Source organism: Botrytis sinoallii (assembly GCF_014898435.1).
Source record: "Botrytis sinoallii strain Bc 23 chromosome Unknown BSIN_040, whole genome shotgun sequence".
Classification (NCBI taxonomy): domain Eukaryota; kingdom Fungi; phylum Ascomycota; class Leotiomycetes; order Helotiales; family Sclerotiniaceae; genus Botrytis; species Botrytis sinoallii.
The window spans coordinates 198,728-213,098 of record NW_024066067.1 but is presented as its reverse complement, the minus strand read 5'-3'; the positions used below and the strand labels follow the sequence as shown (position 1 = coordinate 213,098).

The 14,371-nt window shown below is 42.6% G+C and overlaps 3 protein-coding genes across 3 annotated transcripts; 1 reads left to right on the top strand and 2 right to left on the bottom strand.

The window, feature by feature from the left end:
- The first annotated feature begins 354 nt into the window (after positions 1 to 354).
- EAF02_012131 (uncharacterized protein) lies at positions 355 to 6,864 on the top strand. Its single transcript, XM_038908179.1, has 4 exons — positions 355 to 2,344; positions 3,277 to 3,493; positions 3,951 to 4,166; positions 4,247 to 6,864. The coding sequence occupies exons 1-4, from the start codon at positions 2,335 to 2,337 to the stop codon at positions 5,649 to 5,651; spliced, it is 1,848 nt and encodes a 615-aa protein (XP_038752080.1). The 5' UTR covers positions 355 to 2,334; the 3' UTR covers positions 5,652 to 6,864.
- A 727-nt stretch (positions 6,865 to 7,591) lies between these two features.
- Positions 7,592 to 8,660, bottom strand: EAF02_012130 (uncharacterized protein; the record flags this gene model as incomplete). The annotated part of the gene is made up of 2 exons (XM_038908178.1): positions 7,592 to 8,535; positions 8,609 to 8,660. 2 exons carry the CDS (start codon positions 8,658 to 8,660, stop codon positions 7,592 to 7,594), a joined length of 996 nt encoding a protein of 331 aa, XP_038752079.1.
- A 4,922-nt stretch (positions 8,661 to 13,582) lies between these two features.
- On the bottom strand, positions 13,583 to 14,371 carry EAF02_012129 (uncharacterized protein; the record flags this gene model as incomplete). Its single annotated transcript, XM_038908177.1, has 2 exons — positions 13,583 to 14,059; positions 14,131 to 14,371. 2 exons carry the CDS (start codon positions 14,369 to 14,371, stop codon positions 13,773 to 13,775), a joined length of 528 nt encoding a protein of 175 aa, XP_038752078.1. The 3' UTR covers positions 13,583 to 13,772.

Sequence of the window (14,371 nt, the reverse complement as noted above, 5' to 3'; positions counted from 1 at the left end):
CGAGCTTGCTATCCTTATCCTTGTCCATTCGATCGGAAGTCTTGCTGAAAAATGCTTCGTAGGCTAACTGCATTATAGCCAACAGTTTTCGTACGTTAGTTCTCAAGAAATTTCTGCAATTTTCCGCAATCTCATTGTTTCAATTGAACTCGATCGCATTATTCCCCGAAGCAAACATTGAAACAAGATAAGAGGATATCCAGAAGGACGAGAGAAATCTTTTCATCTCAAATCATAACTTTTCTCAATTTGCCCTTTGATATTCTATAAAAGTACTACGTACATTACCAGACTTCGTTGAGACATTCGAAACCACCCACCCACTATCCCAGACTTATCCTCGCCTGCATACTTTACAGTACACCCACTACAACCCACCGTACTGTACTTATCTCAATCAAGCATCAACAATCTGGAACATTTTCATAATCGGCAGACTCTTGCCTACACACGGGTAGCTCTTACTACACTTACACGCACGGCCTGCTCAACGACCGCTACTACTCTATTTTTCCATACTTGGCCCCCAAAATAAGAGGATCAGCAGGCATTAGATTTTAAGGGATCCCAAATCCATCTTCACACCCATACAGCCAGCCTATCAAGGACGCATAAAATCATCACTATCATTGTCGGAAGCTGGTTCCAGTTCCCACGAGACGCCAACTACCACCCCCGAAAACTTAGATTGCGACAACAACAGTCAAGCTCGGAGCTTCTCTACCGTTGCGCTTCCGCGACCAAGTAAGACCCCTAAAACGGCCCAAAAAAAAGCCCTGCCGAAGACAGCGAGCAATTCAGCAAACAAACCGGCGATACGGTGCAGTGCATTTCAGCACAGCAACGAACAACGACTGGCTGGACAAGAAGAGATTTCTCAAAACACATTGGAAAGGAGCCAATCAATAGAGACAGAAAAAAAGAATTCGATTAAGAGCAGCTCTATCGATTGCGAGACTGTCGAATTCTTTGAGTCTTCTTCACACCACCTTTTTGTTTTCTTGAATTCATTCTACCATTACACGCCGCTTTCAAACGTCCCCCCCTGTGCGTAAGGATTCGAAACAATAAGCCGGGTACGGGTAAGATTTAAGCAAGAAAATCAACATCTTCCTACCGAACGTTGAGAAGTACGGACGTCACTGCGAGGATATTCCTGGCAATTTCGTGCATATTACCGCTCCATTCCAGCCGTCGCATTAATCATACCCTCGATACTCTGTTTGGCAGATTCGACCCTGTTCAATTGCGAATCTTGAGTATCTCCCACAGCTCTTTCAGCGTAACTTTCGCCGGGTGCTTTACTCTCGGTGGGTATCTGAGGCCTTGTCAGGGGACAATTTAGGATATTCGTGGAACTCAAAGGGAGAGGATTAGCGGCGCAAGAAAGCCACTCTCACCAATCTTGGATCCTCTATCATAGGTCTTTTTTATCTTTTTGATTCTTGTTTGCACAAGGCTAGTTGGGACCCCATCAAAACCGACCCGTAACCAATCCCAACCCCAGGCCTCAAATACCAATTCTACAGGGACTCTTCAGGCCTGTTCGAACAGTGCGTTTGCATCAGTACCTATACAGAAATCAGGCGACGAATAAGGAACGGCAATTCTGCTTTTACATTCTTGGAGTGTAATTTCGCGAAAGCACGCACGATAGCTTCTAGCAGCGAGTAGCAAGCAAGAAGCAGCAAGCAGCAAGCAGGAAAGAAAGGCAGCCTTTCGGAAACCAGGAAAAGACCAAGACAAGGGAAGAAAAGGCAGAGAAGTAAGAAAAAGAAAGAACAGGAGGGAGAAGAAAAAAAGAGTTGTTCCTTGAATTACTGTGCATTTCTCCTTGGGAGGCTTTTTTGTTTCTCATTTGGCTCAAGATTATTTTATCGCCTTTACCCTCTATCGCCTACCGTACTCCTCTCTCTCTTTTCCCCTCTGGCCTGACTTTAGCACCGTTCCGTACACACACACCTACATCAAATTACTACCTATATCATCCATCTTCTACTAAAATCAAAAGCCTCCATCAACAACTCCTTCGTTCAACCCAACTTCCGGGACGGACGACGGTGACAATCCGTTGTTGCTGGTGTTTGTATTTTCGTGTCTTACATTAGACGACTCATCGTCATAAGAAAATTATACCCCTACCCTAACCTTCATATCCACCATCAAAACTCTCTTCCTTCGAGTATTCTTTATTCGTTTTCATCACCATCCACGATTGGGACAACTTCCTCTCAATCTCTTCTATCCGGCTTGACGTCGAATTTTCAAACCAAGGGTCCATCCAGATAACATTATCGTGGGAAGCCGGTAGATTTGGAAGGGGCGAGGCTGCAAATGAACGATAGTAAGTAAGCCAGCCATCCATCCTTTTTATCTGTGATCGACGCCTCTTCTCTCTTTTTCAATTCTTCAACCAGACTGTACTTCTCTTCAGCTTTCAGCTTCACCTATTGTGCGGAATATCCTCCATCCACAAAAACACAATTGATTTTTGGTTGTATTCGGAACAATTTCCCACATCTCTTTTTTTATTTATATCTTCATGGGAAAGTTGATTGAAAAAAAAGTGTCGAAGTCCAAGAGAATAATTTTCGACACTTTCTCGTTTTATTTTGGGAGTTGTCGTTGATAATTCTCGCGAAATGGTTGGTGTAGTAATTCTCCATTCCTCCTCCAATGCGGTCTTCATATCAAATATCAATCATATCATTGCCTAGCATATCACCATTACACTTCAACCTCTACACTTCACACATCATACTCTAAAATTCACATCTCACATCTCACACCTGATAAAGCACAAACCGCAGAGCAATACAGTGTAATGCCGGGCCCTGACAGTGAATTGGTCAAACGGAACGTTTCATGGAAGAAGTTCCCGAGTGCGACGTTCACAATCAAATCATCAACACAACCCTCCATTCTACAATATTCTACCATTTATCCTCTCAATCAAAAAATTGACATTCAAAAAGAGGCGCACAAAGTAGCCTAACCCCAAAAACGTTATACATCCTTCTCCCTATCATATCATTCAATCTGAATTTTGCCAGAATTCCCCTCCTTCCAAAAGCTTCATTAATCACGCCGTTACAGTACAATTCACTCTCTATCCAATTGGCACTGTCTTTACAATCTTCCTTTTCGTTCTGATTGCTGGTTCGCCTCGTTTATGTTTTTTTTATCCATAAAGGTTTCAATCACCTATCTCAATCTTACTACCTTAAACATTTCGGGAATTTTATATCATCCGATACTAACCATCTTACCCAATAGTCCTCACAACTCAAAAATTAACACTCGATCACTTCATGTGCTCTCAATCTGGTAATATCCAAGACCTAACCGCCTATTCAGGGCATTCGTCTTCGTGTATTGTCGGATCCGAACCAGAGCCTGACAGCTCTTCAAGACAGGAATTTGTTCACCCTCCGTCGTTACCCTCTGATATGGGGATGCGATACATGACAATTCCAGCGACAGATGATGTACGGTAAGTTTACCCCCAAATTTCGTTGGTCATTTCTTTTCTTCCGATGTACCCCCTCGTCGACCTTGCATTTAGGCACATACACCACTCCTTGGGTTGTCTCTCATTATCGTTAATTTCAAAATTATGCAAGTATCTACCGCTTGTGCGATCTGCACTAAAGCTGGTAATGTAATGAACATGCCACGACCCACACTCCGTCATTGTTCTTATCCAGTTGTCACACAACTTAAGCCTCAGATGAAGCCAAACCGCCTGCACTTCCGCAATGGTTCGCATCACGCGAGTAGTCCCCGCTATTCTGTACCACTGACGGCTGTGTTGGCTGTCATACATATGCAGTCCAACTGGGCATCATTACCGCCATGAAGAAATTCTAATCCATAGGCCGTGTCTCCTCAGAACCTTATCTTCTTTTGTCTTACACTTGTTTAAACCCGTGGCTGATATGATAGCTCAGTTACACTTCCGATTCCGGTACCTCTCATAGCCCTGTGTTCTCGATAGAACCCACGATACCAAACTCAATCCCGTCCAATATCCCATTCCCCCCATACGCGCATGCCTATCAGTCAACACTGAACGGTCCCACGTACTCAGGTGGGAGCAACTCGTACTTTTCTCCGAGCTCGTCCTTATTTTCTATGCCCGATCTTAAACCCCGCTTGAACTCTATGTACGTACCTTCCACCCCCTTTTAAGTACTTCGATACACCACCATTTCTGTGCACAGATAATAATGATCTATCCGCACAGTCACTCCTCCCCTGGAATGGCACCACCCTCACGCTCACCAGCCTTACCACATCCACAGTCACCAATAAGCACACGAGATTTATACGCAAGTGCAACACCACTTTTACGAAGAACGGACGGAATTTCAAGATCTCCGTCAACCTCTGGAACTGTGAGAGGCGTACCGTTATCACCATCTAACAGCGGATTCGCAAGTCCGGCGAATATGGAGGGTTCCCAACTTGGAGGGCCACTCACCCCTCCTCTAAATCCGACAGAAGTTATCCTCACTTTGCAGGCGGCTGACGGACAGATTATCACTCCAGAAATCTTTGGCAAAATTGATAAAGGATTTTTCATGGCAGAAAACGATTGGACCTGCTATAGAAGAAACTATTTTTCGCTGAGTTGCTCATTTACTCTTCAACCTATCGTTCCGGGAGCAAATGTATATCTTTTGTTGTCTGGTGGAATGAGACCGCAGGTACAGCAGTTTGCGATGTCCATAGCTGCAGTGGTAGATTCGCGCGATGGAAAGTCAATAGAATTGGTTCAGCACACTCCCAAACGAGACAAAGGACCACAAGATAAGCCGCCAAGAATCGCGGTGGCCCCAAGACCGCACACAACGCATAACATGTATGGCGGCGACAACGGTATTGGTGGTGGGCCGCGCGGAATGTACGATGGATCCTTCGGTCAGTCACCAAATTCACCACCAAATGAAGCAACATTCGAGCGCATCCAATTCAAGAATGCGACCGCGAATAACGGAAAACGGAGAGCTGCTCAACAGTATTATCACCTGCTTGTAGAACTTTTTGCAGATTTGGGTACTAACCACAACCATTCGGAACGCTGGGTAAAGATTGCGGTTCGTATGTCCGCACCAATGGTGGTGCGTGGTCGCTCACCCGGACATTACCAGAGCGAAAGACGCGGTAGTAATGCAAGTTCTGGACCTGGAGGCGCTGGTGGTGCTGGTGGTGGTTCATATACACCATCTGGATCATCTCGCACCCCGGGCGATGTTACCATGTCTGGAACTTCCTCCATGCTTCCCGGTTCTAACAATTACGGTTCTTACGATGGTCGGTCCCACCATTATCGCACTGGACCTCTTCAAATTCCTATGGAACCTACTCTTTCTGCTGAAGAAGCCAAAAGCATTGAGGATGCTCCTTGCTATATGTACTACCCAACTCCAATATGGGAGGGCGCAGAGCCACGGAACCAATTGCCTAGTCTTCCAGAATATGTGCCAGGAAAAATCAAGCAAGAATACAATACTGGTGGCTACTCTTTACCGAGTATCAGTGGTGCACAAGATTCTTTGGGTAGACATTGTGGAAGGTGGGAAGGAGTCCCGGAATCAAAGGGTTATTTTCCAACAATGGCACTGGCACAGGAACTCAATATCAGCTAGCCATTTCACATGAGGGACTAATCGCAATTTAACACGCGATACAACACGTGTACTACACTAGGCTGCAGTACTCGTGAGCCCCGTCTTATCTTTCTCCCTTCTCCGCTCTGGTTCACTTTTAATTGTCTGCGCATCGCATTTCATGGTTGCACATTTCTTCAATTGTCAGCTGGAGTATAATGGATTGGCTCATCGCTTGGTTGCTTGATATATCTGCAGAAAACACCCTGATTATGAAATTGATTGGCGCAAGGATTAGGAAAGAATTGAAGGCTAAGGATCATGTTAGCATATTTGATTGGGATATTTCACTGGGGGAATACTACAAAATCGAATGGGATCGGGTTCATATCATTTCGATATGACACACATACAGGATGGATCAACATGGATCAGATGAATGGATGGAAAAAGCTTGCATCTAGGTTTGGTCTAGGATGGAACGGGAAAAAGATACATTGAATTTTGGTGACGGAGTTAGATTTGGTCTCGGTTATTTCTTTTTTGCGGATCTCGGGCATGGTAATGATGGATGAATTGAATGGATGGACAAATGGGCAACAAGGGAACCGGATTGCAATGGATTGGGATGGATGGGTACATGATCTCGCCAATCGCGGATCCTGGTGTTTCTTACATGTGTCGTTGATGGATTTCTCATCGTGTTTCTTGTTATTTCCTTTTTTTGTTATTGAGTTGGATGTGAAGGTATTTGAGAAGGCTTTACTGCCCAATCGTATCTTTTGCATCAGGCTCAGACACAATAGTTCCTCTTTGCTTGCATCTGATTATTTCTTCTACCTTGACTGCGTGTTTGTTGATGTTGCTGCGTGGATGGACTTATTGTTGACGAATGAATTTGAGTTGCGGGCTGTTGAGTGAGCGTTTCGTACTTTGAGTTGTGTCCGGTGTTGTTTTTGAGTGTGGGGATTGATGTGGCTGAGAAGAGAGACGGGGAATCAGAAGTCGAGAGAGTATGGTAAATTGACCAAGGGTACAACGGCTTGTGGGGATGATGACTGCCAGTGAGCAGATAGAAAAGCCAGGAGAACAACAGCGAGAGGCTGGGGAGGATAAGCGGAAAACTGTGTGGGAAATCGAAGAGTTGATGTTTCGTTGAATTTTCGTTTTGCCATGCCAGTCAGTTAGTCGATTAGTCAGTCAATGCAGGAGGCTTTTGTTGATATATACATAAATTTATTTCATGATAAGGGTGATGGAACTACGAATCCGTGAATCCGTGAATCCGTGAAACCATGGAACAGTACAGTGCGATGCGATTGAGATACCTACCGGTAGCTCTTTCAATCCCGTAAGTAAAAAACCATCGTGTGTATTACCGGAGTAAAAACCAGGTACGATACAGCACGTCTCCATTCATTTCCTGCTATAAAGACCGGGAACCAAAGGAACAGGAGCTGGGATCGGTATGGCTTGCGACAGTGTCTCGATTACATGTTACAGGTCGTAGTACATACAGGTCATACAAGTAGTGTGAGGTAGTATGGAGATCTGCATCTTAGCCCGAGTAATTGTTTGTGTGATTCTGCGGGCATCTTTGATCTTACCTTTTTTCTTGCTCTGGGGTTCTCTTAATCGCTGCTTATCTCTCGTTGCTGTTTTTTTAACAGTTTCTTGGTACGGGGGCAAGCAGAAACGCGATAAGTATAAGTCGTGGAAATACACAAGAGGGTTTAGATTGAATAACAGGAGAAATGGAAAAGCTGTCTTGGATTGGAAGATCCTATCTTGCTTGGTCAAATATGGGTTTTTTGTTAGGAATTTTGTTGACACTATTGTAGAAAAATCGGTCTCATCGATAATCACATGGTGATTTTGCAGCCACGTCATGCGAAATTGATGTATGATTCAATTTCATCGATTCTGCTACCTACCGTGACTTCGCCCTGTGTGACGACAATAATAATGCAGATCCAGTCCTAATACTCGCAAAGAGAAGCAACCGCAGCTGGATACCTATGCCCTTGCACCGGGAAGCTAGCTAGAATCCCATTGATATTATCGAGATCCGAGTCCGTAAATTCAACCTCTGTAGTATTCTCCCTAACCCGAGACTCAGATCTGGCTCCAAATACTGGAATGATGGGAGGATAGCCTGGCTTCTTGCTCTGCGATTTAATCCAACACAAAGCCAACTGTGCGGGTGTACAGCCCTTATTCAAAGCTAACTTTCCCAACTCTTCCACCAGTTCTAAGTTCTTGTCAAAGTTTTCTGGCTGAAAACGGGGAAAGTGACGGTGAGGATCACTCTCCGGCAAATCATCCAAGCTTTTGAACTGACCGGTCAGCATGCCTGCTCCAAGCGGTGTATGAGCAACCATCACGATTCCCAACTCTCCACAAGCTTCTGCGACGCCGTTCTCAAAGACATCTGTAGCCCACAAGCTAATCTCTGCCTCGAGCATGTCGATCTTTGCCACTGCGCTAGCTCGCCGAATGGAATTGGCTGAGACCTCACCCAATTGAATCCCGCCAATCAAACCCTTCTTGACGCACTCATTCAAAGCCTTAATAGTATCCTCAATCGGTGTAATTTTGTCTTGTCTAGCCATGCCGAAAAGATCAATATGCTTATGACCTCCTAAGATCTTATTCGCATTCTCGACATACTTGTAGACCGCCTCCGGCGAACTATCCATCTTGAATGTCTTCCTATCCGCAAACCCACTCTTGATACAGAGAACCACTTTCTCGGCATCTTCAGCATATGCTGCGAAGTAGCGCGCGAGGAGATGGAGGGAGTTATTTTCTGCAGAACCGTAGAAATCGGCGCCATTCCATACATTTACTCCAGCTGCGAGAGCAGCTTTCAAGACGGGGAAAGAAATGCTGTCGGGTGTTTGCGCGCCGCGCCAGGTCATTCCTAGGGAGATTAGTGAGAGTTCGACGACTTGAAAATGGTTTGGATGGAGGGGTAAGTGGAAGGTGAGATTTACGCATGAGACCTAGGCCATTGTGGGATATCTCTTTTCCTGCGAGAATAGGCATCTCTATCTGAAAGGTAGAATTTACGTTGTTGTGGGTAAGAGAAGAAGATAGAGAGAGAGAGAGTACACAGAGCTCTGGTATGATGGGGCAAAAGGTTATCTATAGGGAAAAATATGTATTTTTAGAGAAGATTCTCAATTTAAAAAGCTGGAGGTTTATTGCAAAAATGTAGGAAATCTCGGAGTTAAGAGAAAACCGTCGGACGCGCGGTAGGAGGGGAAGGTACGGATCGCATGTGACAGTGATGGTGATGGTAACACAGATCGCATACCGCCGTGTCTCCAATGTCTTGAATCGGATTTTGAAAACCAATTTTCGAGAATGGCTTGCTACAGTACTTGGAGTTTTCATTTTTTTCGCCAATGTGAAAATTATCTTGCGCGTTAGGGATTGCGTCATGCGTCCGAATCGAGGCTTGCGCTAGTGATAAATTGCATTTAAATTTCACATGTCTACTTAGATACTATCTATTTATCATCAATCCGTCATTCGATTTTATGAATCAGATGTAATGTATTAAGACTGCGGTAGGAAATGATATCATAAACACCAATCCAAGATTTCGAACACTGTGAAATGATTCCACAATGCCAAATATGTCACGAAACTTCCCGTGGTGTGATATGTCTAACTTTCAGTATTCCACAAGTGTAACACCGCAATCTACACTCTCACGACGCCTTTACACTTTCACATTCTTTTACTGTATAGGACAATTTTGTGTTCGGATTTTGTCTCCCGGCCAAACCTCGATATCTCCGGTCTCATAAGTGACGGAGCGAAGGTTTGAGTAACGATCGCATTCATGATGTGGCTTGGTATGAAGAATTGCTTGATTTGAAGTGGGGTGTCAGATATGTTTAAGTCTCGATTGATGGAGAATTGAGATTTGGTCCAGAATCTATCTAGGTGGATTCAGGAATATTGCAGTTTGGAAGAGGCGTTACGAAAAGGGGGTTAGTGTCAATAGGCGAGACTATGTCGTATGGCTAGTCAGAAATGTTAAACACGAGGCTCAAGATTTCTGGCCATTTTCATCTACAATGGGCATCTAATTTAAAGACCATACACGAGATTTTCAATGGAAATGATGTAAGGAAATACTTCAAACATCAAGATACAAGGGAAAGCTTAGGTAGCTGTAATTAAATTGTTTAGATTAACTATTGTCGTTTTAATTTCACCTCCTATATACAGAGAATGATGATTATTTGGTAATACTTCGAGAAAAAGATAATGGTAATATTAAAACATATAACGATAGACTGATTACGTCTCACTTGATAACTATATCTTGGAAAGCTTGATCACTATTCTTACTATACTATCATATTTATTGCTCCTAGAGTTTCGGCTGGAAAACTAGAGACATGCTGTGCCATATAACGCAAACAGTATGTAGTTGTCAGAAATAAAGAAGAGGGAGTACAACTGAGTATATATAGGAAAATAGGCTGATTTATACAAATCAAATTCACTCCCAAATTAGTACGGAGCGGACAATTCTGTTCGATTTGGGATCAGTTTCAAACTAGTGGTCCTCTAGGACTCTAGAACACCAAGCTTGACTTGCCCTGTCGCATTAGCTCAGTACGAATGATGATGATATTTACTACAAATACGCCTCGGGAATCTCTCTAGCCTTCTACTACCAACACCTCGATGGTTGATGGAATGGCTACGAGGACTATGAACTCTGGATCATACTCTGCTGAGCAAGGGAGAGATTTGGAACTCGCCTTTCTACGAGGCTTCTTGCAACTTTTCGCGGCTTCCTGATTTCGCTCTTGATATCTTTTGCTGTCAAAGATACGAAGATGGAGACAATAAGCGGGTGAAGATGATGATGAAAGTGGTGAAGTGACAACAAAAGAAGCGTGAGTAATTGACAATAAGACTGATATATTATGCAGCAACAAACACCCCGATTCATGATTACAATTCCATGATAGATGTTCTAGTTTTTGTCTCTTTTCAAACGCACCACCAACCCCTCTAGTAGCAAAGTTAATACCTAGATACGAAAAGAAATTCAATATAGAACCCTATATAATATAAAATGTTATATTAATGGTTTCTTTGTTATTAATGAAATAATATTTTGTTAATGATAAATATAATTAGTACTTTTTGTGATCTATTTATTATTAAATTTTAATAAATATAAAGAAAATAAGAATTCTAAAGGATTTTAAAGATTTCGAGTATTAAAGTTGTAGGGAAAGTAAATGAAAAAGGAGTAAGTATAGAAATTAAAAAGGGAAAAGAAAGCGAGTATATAAGTTTAAAAAAAAGAGTGAGTAGGAAAGTAAGTATAAAAACAAGAAATTAATGAAAAGTATTAATTAATTGAAAGTTTAAAAAGAGACTTGTTTATCTTGTTTTTAATTTTATTCTTTAACTAGAAACTTTATTATTGTATTATATAGTATAGAATATATCAAATAAATCATATTATAATCTGATTTTAATATAAGTAGACTTTTTTCATATGAAAATGATTATCTTAAACTAAAACTTTAAAAATCAGAAAATTTCGAAAATTAATTAAGATTTTATCAATTGAAATGAGTTTTGTTAGATATAGAGATTTGGGTTGATTATATTAATATCTTAAGAATAATCTTTTCAATATAGTATTAAATATTGAAAATTTTATTATATTTGATGAAGCAATTACTTTGTTATCCACAGATTCTCCCACTACAGGGAACAGCACTATCATTGCTTTGCCACAGCAAAATCTACCAACCAAAGAAGAGTCTCTTCTGGAAATTCTCAAAGTCACCTGGGACCTGCAAGATACCAGATTCTTTTCGACTAGAGAGTGGCGAGAAAAAGAACATTAGAGATGGTAGAACGAAGTATAACATAGGAAAATAGGCTGGTCCATGCTAGCCTGATCAAAGTGTGCAAACAGGACAAATTTGTCCCAAAAAGGCCCTAGTTCTAAGATCTAACTATAAGAAGGCGCCATCCGTCCTTCCTTTCTTCCTCTGTACACATCAATCACTCTTTTCTTGAAGGGGCCAGGGGCTGGAGCTTGTATCGCGCGTTCTTACGTAGCTGCGAACGTGCTTTGGAGGTTGTATTATTTTGCTATAACTGAGACTTTGAGATCAAGCAAGCTTTATTCGATGAATGCAATCTGAAGAGAAGCACATTGTTCATGGGTGACAAATGTTCGTAGTGACAGTGAAGCCTTATGATTATAGTATCAAGAATTGTGCTAAGAACAACAAACGAGATTTTAATTTGACAGTGAAAGAATAAAGAGTCACTAGACGACTGTAGTTTTCCGTGTGAGTTTGACCCTTCGGTTCACTCCACGGTATTCGGTAGAGTCTAGGAGCCGAGAGAAGCAAAAGAGGTGTACACTATCCCTCGAGCTTGGAAAGCACCGAGTCACCTATCATAACCATTATCCTACTTTACTCTATCTGAAGGAGGAATAATTAGTCACGTCTACCACAAAGGGGTCTATAGAGCTATGACCGCTTAGTAGCAGTACCTAGTGACAACAAAAAGTAGCCTTAAAATCGAAATTAGCATCGTGCCATTCTTTGTCGTTGTTTCAACTCAACATTGTCAATCATGTCGCTACTAAGATCTTGCCTTAATCATTGTCATTACTTCCAAGGTCTCATATTAAGTAAAACGATCCGACGACGGTGGGAATCACTACATCAGGTATCTCAGAAGCACAAGCATGTTTCTTTTTTTTCGTCAGGAATATGTGAAGATGCTCCCGCACACACACCTAGCCACCGATCAAAGACAGCACACCTTCCCGAGCCGACCCCACAGTCCAGTGGCAGATATTGGAGAAGAAAAGAGAGAACAGGGGGAGTGGGAAAAGGTATAAATGGTAAAAGGGCCTGGTTCGTGCGAGCCCGATGCGCAGCTCAAATTTGAGCAAACAGGACAAACTCATCTAGATCAGGCCTAGCGCAATTCATATTGCTCATGTTACTCATATCTGTTAGTTTTGATGTAGTATGTTTCCGTTCAGAGAAACGAAAATACTCTCTCTCTCTGTGAATAAGAGCCACTATGTTCACCCCATTGAGAACATCATGAAGGCGTAAAAATCACCTTGATCTCTTTTCAACAGGCTATACATTTACTACTAGAGTATATCTTGGCCTCGAAACTGCACCATACTCGATTAGGACGAGTTTGTCCTGTTTGTCCTGTTTGTCTACCACTAGTACCTAGGTAGAATTCAAGCCCTCGATTGAGCTCGCACGGACCACGCCATTTTCTATTTAAAACGCTCTTCTGTCTTGTCAAACTTCTCCTTTTTCTTTTCCTTCATACCGCACAAGCCGCGCTGCAATCATGCATTTATATGAGCAACTTTTTTCTTGGCTGTTTTCTCTGTGCATGTTTACCTCGTGAGAAGAGTGCGCCGTGAGCCTGTAGACTAACGTGCCCCGATAGATCAGATGCGAGAGTCAGCAACGTGTTTTTCTAGTAGAAGTAAATCGTTCGTTGTCATTAAGTTTCTGTGTTTGTTGTCATTGATTCAGTTATTTAAACGGCTTTGAATAACATTGTCATGGACAAAACTAGAATAATCACTGTCGTTCAAGCTACATTCTTCTTCTAGTGGCTTTCAGCCATACTTTCTTCCCGTGTTTCTAATCGAATCTAATCTCATTCCAGGGCGGTATGACGCCGCGCAAAAAGTAGTTCCACATGAAAACTCAAGCGTTCCAACTTTCCACATGTCCTAAGGAGAAGACCCGAGTGCTTATGTCTGAAGGGATAGGATAGAATGAGTTGGAGAAAGACAGGAGGTTAAACAAGGAAGCCGGCTAGTCTTTACTAGTCCGATAAGTTTGAGTAACCAAGACAACATTGCAAACTGTACAAACACGTTCCAATTGGATAGGAGCTCCTTCCTCGAGCCTTGACCCACTTTACTGCCCATTGTATAGATCCTGTGGGAAAATTAAAGTGTCCAAAATGTTTTAGAAAGGAGCAGACATTTAAACCTCGCTTGGAACTATTTCTATCAAACAAATTCTACATTTGAGTCTGCTCGAATGACTATTTCGAGATTCAATATTAGAAACACAGCCCAGCAACTGAAACAAACCTTCTGAACTATACATCACCACCCCACTCCACCTCCCTCCTTATCTCTCTCCAACTCTCTCCCCACCATATCAACATTCCCACTGGTACATAACTCAATCCCAACAGACTAGCGAAGATAAACCACGCCCAGAAATAGCCGATACTTTCAGCTAGAGGCAAAGCAAAATAACCCACCACAAATGACAATCCTCTCGAAAGATTAAAAAGTATTCCCGTCTCCGGGGTCTGCGGCTTATAGAAATCGGAGATGTAAGAGTAGAGCGTTGTAGAGCATATTTGAAGACCGAAAGAACCTATATATGATGATTTGTAAGCTTCTAGTATCATGATAGGTACGAGATAAGGATATTGCTAGAGACCATACCTATCCCAAGCCCAACCAAAGGTCTCACAAACCCCGTTTTCCCCCAAAGTCCCCCGAATTCTAAGAGTCCAGCAGGCATGAAAATTGCAGATAGCGGCGAGGGAAACAAACGATACTCCGGCTTTCTCTCACCATTATGTCGTTGCGCCATATGATACATGATGGCATCTGAAGCACGACCAGCACCGAGCTCGCCTATCATGCTGCCAATCGTGAGGAAGATACCCAGAGAGACATCCAT